The sequence below is a fragment of the Heloderma suspectum genome, chromosome 7 (genome assembly GCF_057233095.1).
Source record: "Heloderma suspectum isolate Gila_16-S chromosome 7, 16-S_ref, whole genome shotgun sequence".
Classification (NCBI taxonomy): domain Eukaryota; kingdom Metazoa; phylum Chordata; class Lepidosauria; order Squamata; family Helodermatidae; genus Heloderma; species Heloderma suspectum.
Genome location: NC_139464.1, coordinates 93,800,091 through 93,821,659, shown reverse-complemented (window position 1 = coordinate 93,821,659; position 21,569 = coordinate 93,800,091). Strand labels below are relative to the sequence as shown.

General features: G+C 43.3%; 1 protein-coding gene across 7 annotated transcripts in view; it reads left to right on the top strand.

The window, feature by feature from the left end:
• The window catches only part of MOV10L1 (Mov10 like RNA helicase 1), a 70,975-nt gene extending 52,882 nt beyond the window's left edge, over positions 1–18,093 (top strand). For 6 of the 7 annotated variants that reach the window (XM_084810895.1, XM_084810894.1, XM_084810892.1 and 3 more), the window contains 7 exons: positions 3,512–3,676; positions 4,908–5,081; positions 8,562–8,711; positions 10,297–10,404; positions 11,188–11,325; positions 16,757–16,848; positions 17,789–18,093. In XM_084810895.1, the coding sequence (XP_084667021.1) occupies positions 3,512–3,676; positions 4,908–5,081; positions 8,562–8,711; positions 10,297–10,404; positions 11,188–11,325; positions 16,757–16,848; positions 17,789–17,798 (837 nt within the window). In that variant the 3' untranslated portion in view covers positions 17,799–18,093. Of the gene's footprint in view, positions 1–3,511; positions 3,677–4,907; positions 5,082–8,561; positions 8,712–10,296; positions 10,405–11,187; positions 11,326–16,756; positions 16,853–17,788 lie in introns of those variants that run through there. The other variant, XM_084810890.1, reaches the window with a different exon arrangement.
• The last annotated feature ends 3,476 nt before the right edge of the window (positions 18,094–21,569 follow it).

The following is a 21,569-nucleotide window of genomic DNA, read 5'->3' as shown; positions in this document are numbered from 1 at the left end:
AGGAAGGAACTAGAGGATCGGCTATCCTTGACTTGATCCTAACCAACGGAGAAGACTTAGTGGATAAAGTAGCAGTTACAGGAACTCTGGGGGAAAGCGACCATGTTCTACTTGAGTTCTTGGTTCAAAGTGAAGCAAAAGCTGAGTGTAGTCAAACGCGTACCCTGGATTTTAGGAAAGCTGATTTTAATAAACTCAGAACAATGATCAGTAAAGTCCCATGGCAAGCGACACTAACGAGAAAAGAAGTCCAAGATGGGTGGGAGCTTTTAAAAAAGGAAATTCTCAAGGCACAATCACAAACAATTCCAACAAGAAGAAAAGGTGGAAGACAACAGAAGAAGCCAATGTGGCTTCACAAAAAGCTTAGGGATGACCTGAAAACAGAAAAGGACACATATAGGAAGTGGAAAGAAGGCCAAGTAACAAAAGGAAGAGTACAGTCAGATAACACAGAATTGCAGGGATGGCGTCAGGAAGGCTAAAGCTGAGAATGAGCTGAGGTTAGCAAGGGATGCTAAAAACAACAAAAAGGCTTTCTTCAGCTACGTGCATAGTAAAAGGCAGAGGAAAGAAATGGTGGTTCAGCTATTAAATAAGGATGGCAAAACGATAACAGATGACAAAGAAAAGGCAGAGGTGCTCAATTCCTACTTTGGCTCAGTCTTCTCTCAAAAGAGGGTCTATGACCCCCCTGGCAAAGGCGAAGTACAGGCTGAAGGGGCAGGATTGCAGCTTGAGATCAATAGGCATATGGTCAAGGAACACCTAATTACTTGGAATGAGTTCAAATGTCCAGGGCCAGATGAACTGCATCCTAGAGTAATAAAGGAACTGGCAGAAGAACTCTCAGAACCGCTGTCTATTCTCTTTGAGAAATCATGGAGGACGGGGGAAGTGCCAGATGACTGGAGGAGGGCTAATGTGGTCCCTATCTTCAAAAAGGGTAAAACGGAGGAATCTGGGAACTACGGACCAGTCAGTCTGACATCAATCCCTGGGAAAATTCTGGAGCAGATGATAAAGGAATCCATCTGGAAGCACCTTGACAACAATGCAGTGATTACTCGAAGCCAACATGGATTTGTCAAAAACAAGTCCTGCCAGACAAATCTGATCTCATTTTTTGATCGAGTAACCTCCCTTGTAGACTGTGGGAATGCTGTAGACATCATATACCTCGACTTCAGCAAAGCTTTCGACAAAGTGCCCCATGATATCTTGATGAGCAAACTAGCTCAAAGTGGGCTAGATGAAACAACAATCCGGTGGAGCCACAGGTGGCTACAGAATTGGACTCAAAGAGTGCTTATCAGTGGGACCTTCTCAAACTGGGGAGAGGTAACGAGTGGGGTACCTCAGGGCTCAGTCCTGGGCCCAGCGCTCTTCAACATTGTTATTAATGACTTGGAGGAGGAGGGGCAGGGAATGCTGATCAAATTTGCAGATGACACAAAATTGGGCGGGATAGCTAATACTTTGGAAGACAGAAACAAAATTCAAAGTGATCTGGATAGACTGGAACGCTGGGCAGAAAACAACAGAATGACATTTCATAGGGAGAAATGCCAAGTTCTGCACCTAGGAAAAAGAAACCAAATGCACAGTTACAAGATGGGGGATACGTGGCTCAACAAGCGAGAAAGATCTTGGAATTGTTGTCAATCACAAGCTGAATATGAGCCAACAATGTGATGTGGCTGCAAAAAAGGCAAATGCTCTTTTGGGCTGCATTCATAGAAGCATCGCTTCCAAATCTTGGGAAGTATTAGTTCCCCTCTACTCAGCACTGGTTAGGCCTCATCTGGAGTACTGTGTCCAGTTCTGGGCACCACACTTTAAGAAGGATGCAGACAAACTGGAGAGGGTTCAGAGGAGGGCAACAAAGATGATCAGGGGACTGGAAACAAAGCCCTATGAAGAGAGACTGAAAGAACTGGGCATGTTTAACTTTGAGAAGAGCAGACTGAGGGGAGATATGATAGCATTCTTCAAGTACTTGAAAGGTTGTCACAGAGAAGAAGGGCAGGATCTCTTCTTGATCATCCGAGAGTGCAGGACACGGAATAATGGGCTCAAGTTACAGGAAGCCAGATTCCGGCTGAACATCAGGAAAAACTTCCTGACTGTAAGAGCAATACGACAATGGAACCAATTACCTGGGGAGGTGGTGGGCTCTCCCACACTGGAGGCCTTCAAGACGAGGCTGGACAGCCATTTGTCAGGGATGCTCTGACTTGGATTCCTGCATTGAGCAGGGGGTTGGACTCGATGGCCTTGTAGGCCCCTTCCAACCCTACTATTCTATGATTGTATGATTCTAGGGAGGAGGAGGAGTGGGCATAGTGCTTCATATCCAGTCCACAATAGAGCAAAACCTTTTAGTTCATATTTATGAAACCCTACGAGTACATTGTCAACATTGACATCATTCAGTCCTTGGGGAAAATACCTAAAATGCAACTTGTAATTTCCAGTATATCCAGATCTCTGTAGTGCAATCCTGCATATTTACTTAGAGGTAGTGGATTTGCTTCCTAGTAAGTGTGTTTGGGATTGCAGCCTCATTGGTTGAATTTGGTTACTTAAAGGATATAAACACTATCAACATAAGTAGAAGAAGAGTAGGTGCAGCGCCAAAGGGGGCCTACTGATGCACTGTTGCCCAAGGGCCCACAAAAACCTGGAACTGCTCCTGGTGGCTGTCAAAACAGACAGCAATAGGAAACACAATCAAAGCCATACAATTAAACCAGTAGCCATTAAAACAATTCAAACTTAGGAACAAAATACCATAAAAGATAAATAACTCCATTAAAACCCCAAGATTTTGCCTGGTGCCTAAAAAATAGTAACTATTGAACTAAGTGCACATTCTTAAGGAGGGGATTCCATAATTTGGGAGCCACCACTGGAAAAGGTCCCCCTTCAGCATCTACCCATCTGACTTGAGATAGTGGGAGTACCCAGAGAAGGGCCTCTGACAAGGATCTTAATTGCTGGGTAGGTTCATTTGGAGAAAGGTGGTCCTTAAGGCTTTAAAGGCTTGGAAACAAACTGGAAGCTAATGAAGTTCTTTCAGTATTGGCATCGTGTGGCACTCAGTCCCAATAAACAATCTGGCGGCCATGTTTTGAACCAGCTGAAGCTTCCAGATACTGTCCAAGGGCAGCCTCACATACACCTGAGCATCCAGCACCAGTGCTAGGTCATGCTAGGTCACTGCCCTGGCTGTGAACCTGGTCATTAAAGGAGAGTACCACTTATCCAGGCCATTACTGACAGCAAGCACCTGTGTGGGGTATCCACAGCTACTCCTTGGTCAGATGTGAAAGAGACACAGAGAATTGGATGTCATGTGCATACTGATGACACCCAACTCCAATTGATAATGTCAAGACAACCTTTGTTGCACATTTTGTAAAGAATGTTAAAATATAATGCATCAAAAAATAAATGTACATTAAAACTTCATTCTAAGTTTCAGTTAAATAATGTTCTGTACCTACAGATTGTACTTTCTGGTGATCCAATGCAATTAGGCCCGATAATAAAATCCAGGCTTGCTACAGCTTATGGATTAAGTGTTTCCCTGTTGGAGAGATTGATGTGTCGGCCTCTGTATCAGAGAGATGAGCATGTGTTTGGTGCTTGTGGATCATACAATCCTCTGCTGGTAAGTTAATTGGGGAATGAAGTTAATTGTTAAATCTGTAAAGTTACTTAATATAACAGTTAACCAGTGGTTTTGCTTTTTTTCCAAATATACAAAGAAGCTTAAATCTAAGGCATTTCTCCCATACAGACCTTGTTAGCTACCTCTTGCCTAAATGCAACAAATCTTTGCTGATTGTATATTCCTGTAGGTCTTGATGAAATGCAGAACTGCAGATATTCTTATAGCATTTGCTTCGCTTGGTTTCAGTAGGCTTTTTAAACAAATACAATCACCATTTAGTACCACAGCCTTAAAGCTCCAGACATTTGGCTCCCCATCCTACTGAATCAGTGCCATAGTCTATGGTCTGCGGTTGAGGGCATTAAAGGAACCTGTCTTGGGGAATATATGTGTCTCTTAGGGACGATGTGGCCTGGACTGTTGCAGTCTCACCACCACATGGACTGGCAAGGGTTAGCATCAATTAAAGCAACCTGCACATCTAACCTGAAGGGATACCCTACATCAGGGCTGGGGAACTTCTAGAGGACTGTGGAGCTGCACCCCTGACCACTGCCACTGAATTTGCCACCATGGTAGCAAAAAAACCAATTTTCCTTACGTGAGGAGCACACATCTTGTTCTGAAGTAGAATTGTGCCCCTGGGAGGCTCTAGCAGTGGGGGCCACAAAAGCCATAAGGGGGCTGCATGTTGTCCACTCTACCATAAATCATGGATCTGGGACTGGTGACCAGCATATACGGAGTTTTCAGTTCTGGCCTGCATTTGCCGCCTTTGTCAATGCTGCCCTCCCCAGATGGCATTTATGCTTTTTTAAAAAAAGGTCACATTGGAGCCAATGGAGAGCATGTTTGTGTGTGGCATGTGAGAACGGATGTATGTGTGTTATGTGTGAATGTGTATGAATGTGTGTGTATGTTTGTGTGTGGCATGAGTGGGGGGTGGCTGTGTAAGAGAGAGTGTCTATGGGATAGCCCTTCCCATTTACCACTTACATGCAGCCCCAGAAGGTTAGCCATGGGGAATTGAGCTGTCATGCTGAAAACAGTTCCCTACCCATGCCCTAAACAAAGCCCATCAGGAAGCCACTTGGAATTCGTCAACAGCAGCGTTCTTTCAAACTTTTCAAAATTGGACACACACACACCCCGCAATCAACATGGCTGTGCTTCTGAGAATAACAGTGTACAGTTCCGTGTCATGGACTTTGCTATTCTTTACTTCCAGATTACAAAGCTTGTGAAGAATTATAGATCACATGCTACACTGCTGACATTACCCTCTAGACTGTTTTACCATAAGGAACTAGAAGTCTGTGCTGATTCTTCAGTGGTAAACTCCTTGTTGGGATGGGAGAAGTTGCCAAGGAAAGGTTTTCCACTGGTTTTTCATGGAGTCAGGGTATGTAAACATCTTTACATCCAGATAACTCTTGATAAATGGACTTTATCCACAAAAGTGTACACATGGGTATTGATGCAGCATTGTTACATAGATACACTTGATGTCATGTAGTTTGAATAAAGCAGAAAACATGTGTTATGTGGGTTTGCCGCTGCAAAAATCCCTACTGCAAGTATAGCCTGATGGGATCTGAGCTAGCAGTGACCGATAAGGAAAGAGATCTTGGGATTGTGGTGGCTCATTCAGTGAAGATGTCAACCCAGTGTGTGGCCGCTGTAAAGAAAGGCAAATTCCATGTTAGGCATAATTAGAAAAGGGGTTGAGAATAAAATTGCCAGTATCATACTGCCCCTATACAAATATATGGTGCGGCCACACTTGGAATACTGTGTCCAGTTCTGGTCACCACACCTAAAACATAGATATTGTAGAGCTGGAAAAAGTGCAGAAAAGGGCAACTAAAATGATCAAGGGGCTGGAGCATCCCCCCTATGAGAGAAGGTTACAACAGCTGGGGTTTTTAGCATGGAAAAAAGGAGGGTAAGGGGAGACACGATAGAGGTCTACAAAATTATGCATGGTGTGGAGAATGTGGATAGGGAGACATTTTTCTCCCTCTCTCAAAATACTAGGACCCGCTGTCATCCTATGAAGCTGATTGGTGGGAGATTCAGGACAGATAAAAGGAAGTACTTCTTCACACAGCATTGTTGGGAGATTCAGGACAGATAAAAGGAAATACTTCTTCTCACAGCACGTAAACTATGGAATTTGGTACCACAGGATATAGTGATGGCCACCAATTTGGATGGCTTTAAAAGGGAGTTAGACAAATTCATGGAGGAGAAGGCCATCGATGGTTACTAGTCCTGATGGCTATATGCTACCTCGCAGTACCAGAGGCAGTGAGCCTATGTACACCAGTTGCTGGGGAACATGGGTGGGAGGGTGCTGTTGTGCTCATGCCCTGCTTGTGGGTTCCCAGTTGACAGCTGGTTGGCCACTGTGTGAACAGAATGCTGGACTAGATTGACCCTTGGTCTGATCCAGCATGACTCTTCTTATGTTCATTCCTGAACGTTAATTTGGAAATAAAGTGTCATTTATCTTTTGGTTCTAGCTGCCTTAAAAAGCATTATGAAAGCCAGATGTGGAAGTAGGCCAATGAGTCCTCTGTGACCTCCTGCCTTCTTTCAAGAAGAGTGAAACCTATCTCTTTGGCCGTGGCTTTGCTAATAGTAAAGTTCCAGGAGGCATCCTGCAACCCCCACAAGCCCCCACAGTTCCCCCTTACTGTTTACAGTCATGCCCAGTGGATGGTCCCTTTCTGTCATGGCACAGTTGTGCTGGTTCTTGTGGTGTATGCTTCATCAGTGTCACATCTGAGTTGCTCAGAAAAGCTGGTGTGGGCCCAGCTTTATTTTGTGAACCGATAGTCATGTCAGGTCAGCTAAGATGGCCAGTTTGCTGAAGGGCTGCCAAGGGAATTGATCCCCCATAGCACCAAAGGCTCACAGCGTGCGCTTCCTTACATGCAGGGGAGGGGCCCACCTCTACCAGACATCCCTGAGGGGTGCCCAGAATGCAGTCACTATCCACATGGCCAGTTTTGCCAATTATGAGAGCTTCAGATGAAGAGGCAGGAAGAAGAGTTACAAAATAAAACATGCTGCTGTGCCCAGATCAGCAGCAGCATTTCTCAGTCACCTTCCTGAGTGACAACTCGGACCAGACTACAACAAGAGCATTTTCCCCCTTACTAGCAGAGAGGGGGAACAGAGCAGCTGTTTTTATTTTTTGATGAAGGGGGGAAGAGAAATACAATTAGCTGGGTGGGGCTAGAGGAGGGGGGTTTTCATGCCTAGATCATGGGTTAATCCTCTTGATAAGTGCATCCAAGTTGGTTGAGTAATTATTAGTTTAGGAATTATTTGCTTGAAAAATTAATGATATAAGGAAAAATAATTATATGAAAAGGAGGAGTTGGGGGGGATGCCTTCCATGCTGCAGGTTTTTAAAAAAGAGAATCCCGTCTTGCAATGGGACGCGTACGCTGGGGTCATCTTGATGAAATGGCAATGCATCCAAGTTAGCTGAGTGATTGCTTTAAACATTTAATGGGCATGCTTCAGAAAAATGAATTGTATGGTTGCTTTGCTATGCTAAGTGCCAATATGCTTTACTCTGTGTTTGACCAATGTAATGTTTTGAAAACTGCTGTGCTGCACCATCTTGCTGTCTTGCATGCCTTTCAACCTGTAATATCGTTTCATGTTGTTGTTTTTAATGCTGTGCCATATGGCCTGCTGTGCTGCATGGTCAATTAGAATTCATTAATTATTGCAACCAGGAAGTCCAACTCTGTTTAATGGGACCTGGTGACTGTGGATAGAACTTCAGTGTTGCTGCAAGGTTATTCTTTCCTTGCCCTCCGGGGCAACTTAGCCCATCACATTCACAATGAACACCATTGAGGGCCTGATACAGACTCCATTCTCCAGGCTGACTTTAGCTGACAAGCTCTGAATCAAGGGGATGGAGCCAGACACTTCCACTCTGATGCTCCAGTAATCTTTTAGCAGTAAAGGAAAGTAATATACTCGCAGGTTCAGCCCGTCATGGTACCAGGAGTTGGACTGGTTAACAGCACATGAATGCAGGGATGGTTTTTTCCGCTTTCCCCGCTTGCTGTTTGTCATCTGACTGAGAAGACCAGGAGCACGAGGCATCCAAGAGCTGCACTGATAGCTGGGTGCAGTAAGCAGTGTTAAGCAAAGCGGGCATTGTGCATTAACTGGATGAAGGCCACCATGTATCTGTGAGGAAGCACAACCAAGAAATCAAGAGCAGGTATATCCTGTCCCAAGTCATCGACTGCATATGCTACTGTGGAGCCTTTAAACTGTGGAGCCTTTAAACGTGGACATTATGAGAGAGAGCAATCAAACTGATCAGGAATTTTCCAAGGACTGGTCAGTCTTGTGGTATCCATCAATATGGTCATGGAACTTCACCTGCAGGGTATTCAGAGATCTCGCAAAGTCAGTGAAAAAGAAACTGCTGGATTGCATGTTGACGGTGGCAAAGGTTCACATCAAGGAGGAGTTGAAGAGCGCGCCTTTTGTCAGCATTGAAACGGATAACACCACAGACATTTGCACAGACAGCCAAAATGTTCTGATTCTGGTACCTTGACAAAGAGAGTGCACCGGTGGAATGCTTCTATAGATTCACACTGGTTCCAGATTCTAGGGCCCAAACCATCATGACATTCTTGCTCCAGCTGCCAGAGTTACTCCCCAAGGACAGTGACAAGAAAAAGTTGTTGCTCAGAGCTACAATGGGGCCAGTGTGAGGGGTTTTGCTGTTATTAGTGACTTCAGTATAATTGATAGCACAAAGATAAGGCAGGATATACATTTTTAAATAAGAGTATATTGCTTTTCATGGTTTTCAATTTTTGTCTTCCTAACGCAGGGCACTGAAATGCGTGAAGGCTACAACCCTTCTTGGTTCAATCCTACAGAAGCAGTCCAAGTAATGCGTTATTGTTCCCTTCTTGCTAAAAGCATCGATAATAGTGTGTCAGAGATGGACATTGGAGTGATTACACCTTACCGAAAGCAGGTTGGGGTCCATTTTATAGAGTTCTGTTATGGTAATGCTGTTGTTTGTCTTTTTGTGTTTAGAATATTGAACTTTATTGCTTTGATGTTACCTTGTGGTTTTTGTAAGCTGCACTAAAGGGTTTTAAAAACCATGTTAGTAGGATATATTTCAAAACTAAAAAAAAATACTTTTTAATGTAATCTTAGAAGGTACAATACTCTTGAAACTTCTCATAGGTTTATTAACAAGACAACTGAAGTTCTCGGAATATTTTCCCAGTCCGCTGTATAAGCCACTTGATAAACACCACTTCTGAAGTGAGAACCTCCTTCATTTTGTTGCTCTAATAAATTTTTAAAACAATAAGTGTACAATCTATCTTTGGACTTCGCAATCAAAAATTAACAGTTCCTAATCAAGTGAGTTTTGTGTATATAGAATATAAAGTGTGTGTGTGTGTGTGTGTGTATATATAAAAGTTTTAATATTGAATTGTATATAACATTTTAAAAGGAATGAGAGAGTGCATTAAATCAAGGATGGGTCTGAACCTAAGCTTTAGTAACATGCTTCACAGGCAACAGAGTGTTTTCACACAAGCTGTTTGTCCTCTGTTATATTTGTCATGTGTAATTGTAGATTTAACAAACATTGGTTTTACCTTTTCATTAGAGATAGTGACAAATCACAGTCTCCTTTGAGAAATTTCCCAAAGTCACGGCAGTCCTGGCTGAGGAACAAGCAGTGTATGCCACTTTCTTCTCCTTGTCTTCTAAAGTAATTAAATTTGGCTGATAACTTAGCTGGTTGAATATTGCATTTCTCAGAAGAAATGCATTTGTTTGGGAAGGTTACTCTTCCATTCTTCAATCACTTGCCTGCTTTTTTTATCAACCTCACCTGAAAATTGGGTTTCAAACTATGTTCTAGGAAACCTGTCGTTCCTTAGAAGCATATTGGCGGTACCTCCGTTAAGTTCAGTGGCGGCAGACAGTAGCTTGAAAAAAAGCTTTACTGATCTTTCCTTTTCTCTTTTGGGTGTTTTAAGGTGCAGCCTCACTTCATGTGATAGATGGGCCCAATAGACTTTGGTCAGTGCCTTGCATTGAAGTGTATGTTCCAGAACCATTCGCAAAATTCAATGCCTGCTTAGAAGATAGACTCTATGGATGGGCTTGGCATAGGGGAAAGCAAAACAGTACTTTCACTGTATATTTAGGTACTCTAAAAGAGTGGATACTTTCCTTAAATATATGGACCCTTCCTTGAGGATCCATGAGCAGTTTGTTCCTGATTTTTAAGGAGGCTTCAATTGGGAACGCCTTCTCTAAATGGAAATTGTTTGTACTTCTACTTATTTAAATCTTCACTTTGAAAGATACCAAGTACGTATGACTTAACAAAAGCCACAGTATGACAATCAATAGTAGAATCGTGTAGATGAAGGCTTTTCAAAGTTTTTAGAAAATAGAATTCAAGAGGATGAAATATTTTCAATTTCAGTACTTGATTTTTTTAATCAAACCATTGTGCTCTCTCTTATGCTTAAAGGTAATTGTCAAATATAACTGAAAAGTAATTGTTACGCTGTCCCTATTTTTAGGTAGAAAAAATCAGAATTCTCTTACGTAGTGTGGATCTAATGGACATTAAAGTTGGCTCAGTAGAAGAGTTTCAAGGGCAAGAATTCCTAGTGATCATCGTATCAACAGTATGTATTGAGGCACTATTTGTGTGCGTAGCGCCCAAGTGGTAGTAAAAAAGTAGGATGTTGAAGCAGCAGAAAAATGCCAGAATGTACTGTGTTTTGTTTGTGTCCAGTAAAGAGGTTAGGCATGTTGACAGACAACGCAGTCCTCTGCATGCTTACTCATGAGCAGGTCCCAATGTGTACAGTGTGCATAGGATTGCAGCCTAAGAATTGTTTTGTTTTGTTTAAAAGGCAGCCGTGTTACATTTCCTGTACTGTGCTGATTTCTAAGGCTTATAATTCAAGGAGAGGCTTATAATTCAATGTGGGGGTTGCTTTTACTGTTTTGGGTTTTCATTTTTCCTTTTGAAATGTACCTCTTGACTTGGTATCAGATTTCTTTTGAGCCACCAGAGCCACAAAAGCTGCTTTGCTGTGGCCCCTCTTGCCAACTCCATTACTGCTGGACCTTGGATTCCTGCTGTTATCCTTGCATTCCAGTTCCTCTGTAATAATAGGTGGTGGAATAGAATGGGACACTATAGGCTTTTTTGCCTCTGGTTGGGAGCTCTTGCAGTTGCTCCATCCAGTCACTCACAGCAACCTCTGAGGTTGCAAAGCCACTGAGTTATGGCTGTGCAGCATGAACTGGGGTCTAACAAGGTTGACTGCCTGTACTAGCACAAGATGCTACTGTGGGTCTTGGGCATTCAAAGAGGCAAGGATTGTATATCCAGACTTCTATACAGTTACCTCCAACAGTCTTGACCTGTGTAGAACTTAACGTTGCTGCTTGTATTCCAGGTCCGGTCAAATGAAACTTTGTTCAATGATGAAAGACACTTTTTAGGCTTCCTTGCTAATTCAAAGCGCTTTAATGTGGCCATTACCAGACCCAAGGCATTGCTCGTTATAATAGGAAATCCACATGTGCTTGCAAAAGTAAGGCTTGCTTGTTTTATCATCTAATTCATGTTGGTTTGATTCCATTAGAAGTATTAATTGCACTGAAAGGGCACTTGAAACAGGTGCGTTTCTTCCAGTTCTGTTCCCTATCCCATGAGCATTGTTTTCCTCTGCTTATAGCTTTTCCAGTCACAGTAATAAAAATCTGAGTAAACATAGCATGTTTCTGATAAGTTACGCTTCCATCATTAAAGACTGTTTCTGCTGTGGCACTGAATAAGTCCTAATGTTAACCGTATAACCTTAGCTGTGTTACCTTGACTAGCTCTAATACCCACTCACATTTTTGCTACCGTGGCCCATGACATTTTGTAAGCGACGAATACTGTACAGTAAAAATCCCATAAAAATTCATGTTGATAAAAATGTTTTCTATACATTTATCTGTGCTTTTGAGTCCAAACTCTAAAGCAGCTCTCATGTTCCTTTGTCCTCTCCCTTCACAATCAGTGCACTCCAAAATACCAGGCTTCAGGCTCACTATTTTATTAGTTAACGTCCAGGTTCCTTACAAATGCAAATTCTAGGAAACTCACAGGCTACAAAGGAAACAGCTACTCCACACAATTACAAATACCAATAGAGGAGCCAAAGTGGAAGTTGCTGGCAGTTTGAACAAGAACTTCTTGGCCAGACCAGCTTGGGGGGACACCCTCCGTTACATTTGCTCCCCGCTACATAGGCTATCACACATAGCCAACCTGGAGGAGCGTCTGAGCCCCACCTCTAACTTTTCCCGCTTCGCTCTGTGATGGAGCCTAGCATCCCTCAAGTCACACCCCTCACTCTCCTCCTCCCCCAAGACATGGGTTTTCATGGGGGGGCCTTCAGGTCAAGCCATCTGTGTGCCAAGGTCTTGAGAAGAATGCCTTGCCGTATCTGAGCTCACTAGGGACGGAGCCTCCCCCGGTTCTGGTTGTTCCCATTCTGAGTCTGAGCTGCTAACTATCTCCACATGCTCAGATTCATTCCCGATAGCAGCCCTCCCCAACCTGGTGCCCTTCAGATGTTTTAGACTACAACTCCCAGGATTCCTGACCATTGGCCATGCTGGCTGGGGCTGATGGGTGTTGGAAGTCCACAACATCTGGAGAGCACCAGGTTCAGGAAGACTACTCTGATCTCATTTTTTGATCAAGTAACCACCCTTGTAGACCGTGGGAATGCTGTAGACATTATATACCTCGACTTCAGCAAAGCTTTCGACAAAGTGCCCCATGATATCCTGATGAGCAAACTAGCTCAAAGTGGGCTAGATGAAACAACTATCACATGGATCCACAGCTGGCTACAGAATCGGACTCAAAGAGTGCTTATCAATGGGACCTTCTCAAACTGGGCAGAGGTAACGAGTGGGGTACCGCAGGGCTCAGTCCTGGGCCCAGTGCTCTTCAACATTGTTATTAATGACTTGGAGGAGGAGGTGCAGGGAATGCTGATCAAATTTGCAGATGACACAAAATTGGGAGGGATAGCTAATACTTTGGAAGACAGAAACAAAATTCAAAGTGATCTGGATAGACTGGAGCGCTGGGCAGAAAACAACAGAATGACATTTCGTAGGGATAAATGCCAAGTTCTGCACCTAGGAAAAAGAAACCAAATGCACAGTTACAAGATGGGGGATACATGGCTCAACCACACTACAAGCGAGGAGGATCTTGGAATTGTTGTCGATCACAAGCTGAATATGAGCCAACAATGTGATGTGGCTGCAAAAAAGGCAAATGCTCTTTTGGGCTGCATTCATAGAAGCATAGCTTCCAAATCCCGGGAAGTACTAGTTCCCCTCTACTCAGCACTGGTTAGGCCTCATCTGGAGTACTGTGTCCAGTTCTGGGCACCACACTTTCAGAAGGATGCAGACAAACTGGAGAGGGTTCAGAGGAGGGCAACAAAGATGATCAGGGGACTGGAAACAAAGCCCTATGAAGAGAGACTGAAAGAACTGGGCATGTTTAGCCTTGAGAAGAGCAGACTGAGGGGAGATATGATAGCAGTCTTCAAGTACTTGAAAGGTTGTCACAGAGAAGAAGGGCAGGATCTCTTCTTGATCATCCCAGAGTGCAGGACACGGAATAATGGGCTCAAGTTACAGGAAGCCAGATTCCGGCTGAACATCAGGAAAAACGTCCTGACTGTAAGAGCAATACGGCAATGGAACCAATTACCTGGGGAGGTGGTGGGCTCTCCCACACTAGAGGCCTTCAAGACGAGGCTGGACAGCCATCTGTCAGGGATGCTCTGACTTGGATTCCTGCATTGAGCAGGGGGTTGGACTCGATGGCCTTGTAGGCCCCTTCCAACCCTACTATGCTATGATTCTATGATACTCTAAAGGTTAAAATATATTCTGAGATCTACCTAAACTGAAATGCATGCAGTTGGGGATAGTCTCTGGAAAGTCATCCCCCGTATGTGACAGTCATACAAAGATGATTATATACTCCAGTACTGCCACTCTTCCCACAAGACTTTTAGCTCCAAGAGGAGAAAGAAGAAAAGAACATTCATTGTATTCAGAGCGAAGATGAATGTGCTTTTTATCAGAAGTGAGCTCTTAGCTGTGAAATTTATGTGACAATAAATTTGCTTAGGACAATCGCACACTACAAACGTACATTGTTTTTATTCATTTCATTTATTATATTTCTATACCGAGCCGTAGCCAAAGCTCTTTGGGCGGTTCACAAATATTAAAAACCTTTAAAACACATTATACAAAATACAAAAAAGCATTTACATGAAAACCATATAAACAAATAGCATACACACAGACAGCATATATCTAAAAACATTTTTTAAACCATCACGAAGGACCTATGCTGCCAAATGCCTGAAAGAGGGAAGTTTTAACCTGGCACTGAAAAGATAACAATGTTGGCACCCACCAGGTCTCACTGAGATTATTCCATAATTGGGGGGGGGGGGGCAGGGGAAGCACCACTGAGAAGGCCCTTTCTCTTGCTGCCATCCTCTGAGTCTCCCTTGGTGGAGGGCCTTGGATGCTGAATGTAGTGTACAGGTCAGTTCATGCTGGGAGAGGCAGTCCATCAGATATTGTGGTCTTCAGTCATGTAAGACTGTATAGGTCAAAACTAGCACCTTGAATTGGGTTTGGAAACATACAGGGAGCCAGCGCGAGTGGGCCAGAATCAGTGTTACATGTTTGGACCTTGTTATTCCTGTTATCAATCTGGCTCAGCTGGGCTTCCGGATCGCTCCAGAATGCTTCCAAGTGACCCTACCCGCTTCATGCCTCCTCCACCCCGCCTCGGAAATGGTCTAAAGTGCCCTGCTTCAGGTTGGTGTTTGGGCTTCAGGCCAAAGCAGTGCACAGCTCTAATTTTCGCTATATAACATCTGTAGGATACCTTATTTGCTGCTACAGAGTAATACAGCTACTGTTCTGGAATCTGTTTCTTAAGGAATATCAAGTTCTATGGCAACCCAGAAGAGTCCTATACTAAATTCTGGATGTCCCTCTCATCAATTATTTGGCTAGTGGATAGGAAGGAAGAGGGTAGGAGCTGGCCAGATGCATTTGCATGTAACGCTAAGCATGTATAATTCATGGCTTGTTTGTTTAGCCACAGATTGCTTTATAAATTCTGTAAATAACCAAACTGCGATTGTCCCAATTCCTAGTCTGTTTTCCACCTGCCCCTTCGGCCTTTTCCATCCTGGTATACTGAACACCTTCACAGCACTGGAGGACTGGCCTGGCTTCACCATGTCAGCTCCTCACCATTGCGGTTCTGCAGAAACAGGCCGTGTGGCTTTCTCAGGCAGGCTTTGGAGAGATCACACAGAGGGCTTCACAGAGAAGAAGGGACTTAGGAATGCGTATGCTGTTCCCCTTCACCTGTCCGTGGATTGCTTCTGCATGCATCTTTTTTTTCCCCACCCCACCTTGGCAACCCTGCAAAATGTATCGGTGAATGTTTTGTAAAATTTAACCTTTCTCAAGCAAGAGTAGGGGGTCACGTCGGTGATGGGGTAGGGTTGGTAGTGAAGTACTTCCACCAAACCTTGGGCATCACATAGTGTAAACTAGCCTGACTGCTGAGGTCAGCAATGATTAACTTAGTGTGTGGGGGGGTGTAGCAGGGTATATAGCAACAGAGAGCTTTCTGGGGTCTCGCTTTTTGGCCAATGAGGTGGTAAGTGCCTTGCAAGTGATGAGTTGGAGTTTCCCCAGACAGATAGTTGCATCTTGAGAGGGAAGGTAAACAATTGCCCTCCTTGTGTTGCTGCAAGGCATTTATCTGCATCAGTGGGGTGTAAAGATGAGGGTATGCAGGGGAGAGTTAAGTGGTGTGCTGCTTTCTACCTGTAGTTCCAGACAGTGGTTTTTAGATCAATTGTTGTCCCTTTAAATCTCTCTCTGCTCTAGCAGCATAGGCTGGGCACTCTGCCTTGAGAGGGAGAGCTGCTCAGTTAGGAGTAGGGTGGGGATTAACTCCTGTTGCCAGGCAGATTGAGACAGGTGGACTAGTTAGGGAAAGCGCCAGAAAGAGCAGGGCAGCCTTTCATTTTCTGGCTCCTCTTTTCTGTTGACTCTGTTTTCCAGCTGGCAGCTTGTGAAGGGCGCTGAACAAGCCAGGGATAAGCCATGGTTCTGCATTCAGATGTAACAAGAAGGCAGAGTTTATAAACCAACAACAAACCATGGCTTCTAATTGTAGTTTGCTGGAAAAAGACAATTTAATGAAATTTAAATTAAAGCTGCAGTTTAACAAACTACAGCGTGGCTTAGCGTTACAAAGCAACATTGCATCCTTATCCAGAGTGATGTGGAAGTAATTAAACAAAGGCACCAAAATTTTCTCGCTTCTCCATCCCAGTCCCCAATTAACAAGAGGATGGTGGCACCAGACATCTGCTCAGTTTAAACATGCCTCTTAAATAAATAAAACAAAAGTATTCTGATTTTGGAACACCATAGTTGCTAGCTTCCAGGACCTTTAGGAAAACTACTGAATAGTTTCAGATGCTTACCAAATCAGGATTTTCAGAAGTTCTACAAAAACTTTGTGAGATTTCACTTTCCCTTTTTTCTTTTCCAGTAGTTATATTAGTGTTCCAAAACCCAGCAAAGACTGAGGAACAAAGGCGTATTTGCTTCTTCAAAGAGCAAGTGTTTGACAGTTATTTTTTGTATATCAGAGTGAGAGGTTAGAATATGTTTGATACAGTCCAGCTCACACAAGGCCACCTTAAGTTTCCTAGCAACACGTTCTTATGTGAAATCCATCTGCGTATAATGTCCTAAACATATATTCCGTTATAGGGCTACTGGTTTCAAATACTGTAAGAATATAAATTGGTGCACTATCCATTGAATTTTTTTTTTAGCATAAGAGATAAATAGTAAAGATTTTACAATCTTTCTTGCTTTGGTCAGGATCCCTGCTTTAGTGCTCTCTTGGAATACAGTTTGACAAATGGAGTTTACATTGGCTGTGACTTACCACGAGAACTAGAAAATCAAAAAGAGTGAGTGTCTTTTCAGCACTGTTGTGGAGGGGAAGAAATGGATATTGATAGATCAGTAGTGTCTCTTTATTTAAAAAAAATCCTTTAAAATGTATAATTAAACAAACTACCACTAATGTTACTATTTTTGAAAATAAAATGTGTGTGTATGTATACTAAATAATTGAAGCTGCAGTCCTGTGCTTCCTGGTTTAAACCCCCCTCCCCCTGAGTTGCAGGCATGGAAACCTTACCCCATTGCTGCTCTGCCATCAGTGCTCCAGCGATCATGGCACATAGGGCGTTCTGGATGCGAGAGCTTTGGCTCTGCTGGAACCAAAGCCCCCCTGTGCCCCATGGAGGTGGCACCCTTCTAACCACCTCCCCCCCTTCTGCCCTGCTGTACAAGCCCAACGAAGACTTTGGATGTGGTGAGGCTTCTGCCATGGATTCTCCCTTCCTCCTGCCCTCATTGTATTGCTCTGCCAGTAAGAAAGCATTCAACTCAGAGCCTTTGTAGAGCTTTGGCAGACTGAAAAGAAAACTTTTGCCAATATATACCAAGAATAGGTGAGCTTATAGCCATACTGATGCACAAAAAGGCACTGACTGACTTTTAGAGATGTGAAACACAACATCTGTAGACGTATGTTTTGGATTTTGAGATACTTGTGTGGATATCAAAGTTAGTACTTGCATGTAATACTGAACAGTTCAGTGAGTGGTGAAAATTCTGTTTGAACCCTCACCCCTTCACAGAACTACATTTCCTAAGGTTCTGTAGGAAGAGAGCATTACTATTAAACCTGTTCAGGTATGTAAAATAGATACATTCATGTTGTCTTTGGCTGTAAAGAATATTCTCAGCTCTGGATTTGGTTGTTTATCTGGAATAGCATGTTTAGTAACAGGGTGTCAATTCATGCTGTTCTATCACTTGTTTTATTTTGTTTATCTACAGATGTGACTAAGAAGAATTGCCATGCTACCTGATAAATCTTCTTGACCATGTCTTGTGTGTCTACCAAAGGTTTGATGAAGAATATAAAGCTAGCACTTCACTGGCAGATTAAGAACTTCTTTCATAGTTGTTTAAAGTGAAATGGCTTAAAACAAGATATTTGTTAAATTATAATTTCAAAGTTGCTGTATTTTTATGCTGTAAAAATCACACATTTGATTAAAGTTCGCTGCATGTTGTGATCTGTCTTGTGGCCTTGTAAATATGATAATAAGAATGATCATAAAGGATTAGACATTACTTTTAAAAATGGTGAACCCCTTCTTCATGCTAATATTGGTAGCAGGTCTGTCTTTTACACCTGATGTAATGATCTCCTCCCTGACTTAACGCCCCTCCAGGGTTTTCTGTATCTTTGGCTAGGAAGCAGAATGACAAGCAACTCTCTCTAGCACTCCCCACATGTAATTAATGGGCAGAAAGTTCCCTCTCAATGGGTTCCTTCCTCTTACCCTGATAATTAAAGGATCCCCCCATCTTCATGGATCACTGCCTTGTTGTGGCGAAGGGGCTTGCGTAACTCAGTGAAGCCATAAGCTATGCCGTGCAGGGCCACCCAAGACGGACAGGTCATGGCGGAGAGTTCTGACAAAATATGGTCCACTGGAGAAGGAAATGGCAACCCACTCCAGTATTCTTGCCAAGAAAACCCCATGGAACATATCACAAGGCTAAAAGAGATGACGCCGGAAGATGAGCCCCTCAGGTCGGAAGGTGTCCAATATACTACTGGGGAAGAGCAGAGGGTATTTCCAAGTAGCGCCAGAAAGAGTGAAGCGGCTGGGCCAAAGCCAAAAGGACACACAGCTGTGGATGTGTCTGGTGGTGAAAAGAAAATCCGATGCTGTAAAGAACAATATTGTTTAGGAACCTGGAATGTCAGATCAATGAATCAAGGTATGTTGGAGGTGGTCAAACATGAGATGGCAAGATTGAACATCGACATCTTGGGAATCAGTGAACTCAAATGGACAGGCATGGGCGAATTTAATTCAGGTGACCATCATATCTACTATTGTGGGCAAGAATCCCTTAGAAGAAATGGAGTAGCACTCATAGTCAACAAAAGGGTGGGAAAAGCAGTACTGGGGTACAATCTTAATGATAGAATGATCTCAGTACGAATCCAAGGCAAACCATTCAACATCACAGTAATTCAAGTCTGTGCCCCAACCACTGATGCCAAAGAAGCTGAGGTTGATCGGTTCTATGAAGACCTACAACACCTTCTAGAACTAACACCAAAAAAGATGTCCTCTTCATCATAGGGGATTGGAATGCTAAAGTAGGAAGTCAAGAAATCACTGGGATAACAGGCAGGCATGGCCTGGTATACAAAATGAAGCAGGACAAAAGCTAATAGAGTTTTGCCAAGAGAACACGCTGATCATAGCAAACACTCTTTTCCAACAGCACAAGAGACGACTCTACACATGGACATCACCAGATGGTCAATATCGAAATCAGATTGATTATGTCCTTTGCAGCCAAAGATGGAGAAGCTCTATACAGTCAGTCAAAGCAAGACCTGGAGCTGACTGTGGCTCAGATCATGAGCTTCTTGTTGCAAAATTCCGGCTTAAATTGAAGAACGCAGGGAAAACCACTAAACCATTCAGGTATGACCTAAATCATATCCCTTATGAATATACAGTAGAGGTGAGGAATAGATTTCAGGGATTAGACCTGATAGACAGAGTGCCTGAGGAACTATGGACGGAGGTCCGTAACATTGTTCAGGAGGCAGCAACTCAATCCATCCCAAAGAAAAAGAAATGCAAGAAAGCCAAGTGGCTGTCTGATGAGGCTTTACAAGTCGCTGAGGAAAGAAGGGAAGCGAAAAGCAAGGGAGAAAGGGGAAGATATATCCAACTGAATGCAGAGTTCCAGAGAATAGCAAGGAGAGACAAGAAGGCCTTCTTAAATGAACAATGCAAAGAAATCGAGGAAAACAACAGAATGGGAAAGACTAGAGATCTTTTCAAGAAAATCGGAGATATCAAGGGAACGTTTTGTGCAAAGACGGGCATGATAAAGGACAAAGAAGGCAGGGACCTAACAGATGCAGATGAGATTAAGAAGAGGTGGAAAGAATACACAGAAGAACTATACAGGAAAAATCTTAATGTCGTGGAGATGACAGTATTCCAGCTGAGCTATTTAAAATCCTAAAAGATGATGCTGTTAAAGTGCTGCATTCAATATGCCAACAAATTTGGAACACTCAACAATGGCCGCAAGACTGGAAAAGGTCAGTTTACATTCCAATTCCAAAGAAGGGCAACGCCAAAGAGTGTTCAAACTACCGCACAGTTGCGCTCGTTTCGCATGCCAGCAAGGTGATGCTCAAAATCCTACAAGCTAGGCTTCAGCAGTATGCAAACCGAGAACTACCAGAAGTACAAGCGGGGTTTCGAAGAGGCAGAGGAACTAGAGATCAAATGGTCAACATTCACTGGATCATGGAGAAAGCAAGAGAATTCCAGAAAAACGTCTATTTCTGCTTCATTGGCTACGCTAAAGCCTTTGATTGTGTGGATCACAACAAACTGTGGCAAATTCTTAAAGTGAGGGGAGTACCAGACCACCTTACCTGTCTCCTGAGAAACCTGTACGAGGGTCAAGAAGCAATAGTAAGAACCAGACATGGAACAACCGAGTGGTTCAAAATTGGGAAAGGAGTACGACAAGGCTGCATATTGTCGCCCTGCTTATTTAACTTATATGCAGAGTACATCATGAGAAATGCCGGGTTGGATGAATCAGAGGTCGGAATTAAGATTGCTGGGAGAATTATCAATAACCTCCAATATGCAGATGATACCACCCTAATGGCAGAAAGCGAAGAGGTTCTAAAGAGCCTCTTGTTGAGGGTGAAAGGGGAGAGTGCAAAAGCTGGTTTGAAACTCAACATTAAAAAAACGAAGATCATGGCATCTGGCCCTATCACTTCCTGGCATATAGAAGGGGAAGAAATGGAAGCAGTGACAGATTTTACTTTCTTGGGCTCCAAGATCACCGCAGACGGTGACTGTAGCCATGAAATTAAAAGACGCTCCTTGGGAGGAAAGCTATGGCAAACCTAGACAGCATAGTAAGAAGCAGAGACATCACCTTGCCGACAAAGGTCCGTCTAATCAAAGCTATGGTTTTCCCAGTAGTAATGTATGGCTGTGAGAGCTGGACTATAAGGAAGGCTGAGCGCCGAAAAATTGATGCTTTCGAACTGTGGTGCTGGAGAAGACTCTTACAAGTCCCCTGGACTGCAAGGAGGTCAAATCAGTCAATCCTAAAGGAAATCAACCCTGAGTGCTCATTGGAAGGACAGATACCGAAGCTGAAGCTCAAATATTTTGGCCACCTAATGCGAAGAGAAAAGTCTCTGGAAAAGACCCTGATGCTGGGAAAGACTGAAGGCAAAAGGAGAAGGGGACGGCAGAGGATGAGATGGCTAGATAGCATCACCGATGCAATGAATATGAACTTGAGCACGCTCTGGGAGAGAGCGCAGGACAGGAAGGCCTGGCGTGCTATGGTCCATGGGGTCACAAAGAGTTGGACACAACTGAACAACAACAACCATCTTAAAAACACACCAGCAAAATCTCCTGTCTCTTCTTTTTCCCAAAATGTTTTTTTCTTCCACCCACACAAGCGATGATTGCCTTTTGTCTTGGTAACACTTACGTTTTCTCTTTTTAGGTAGAGATTCTTAGATGTT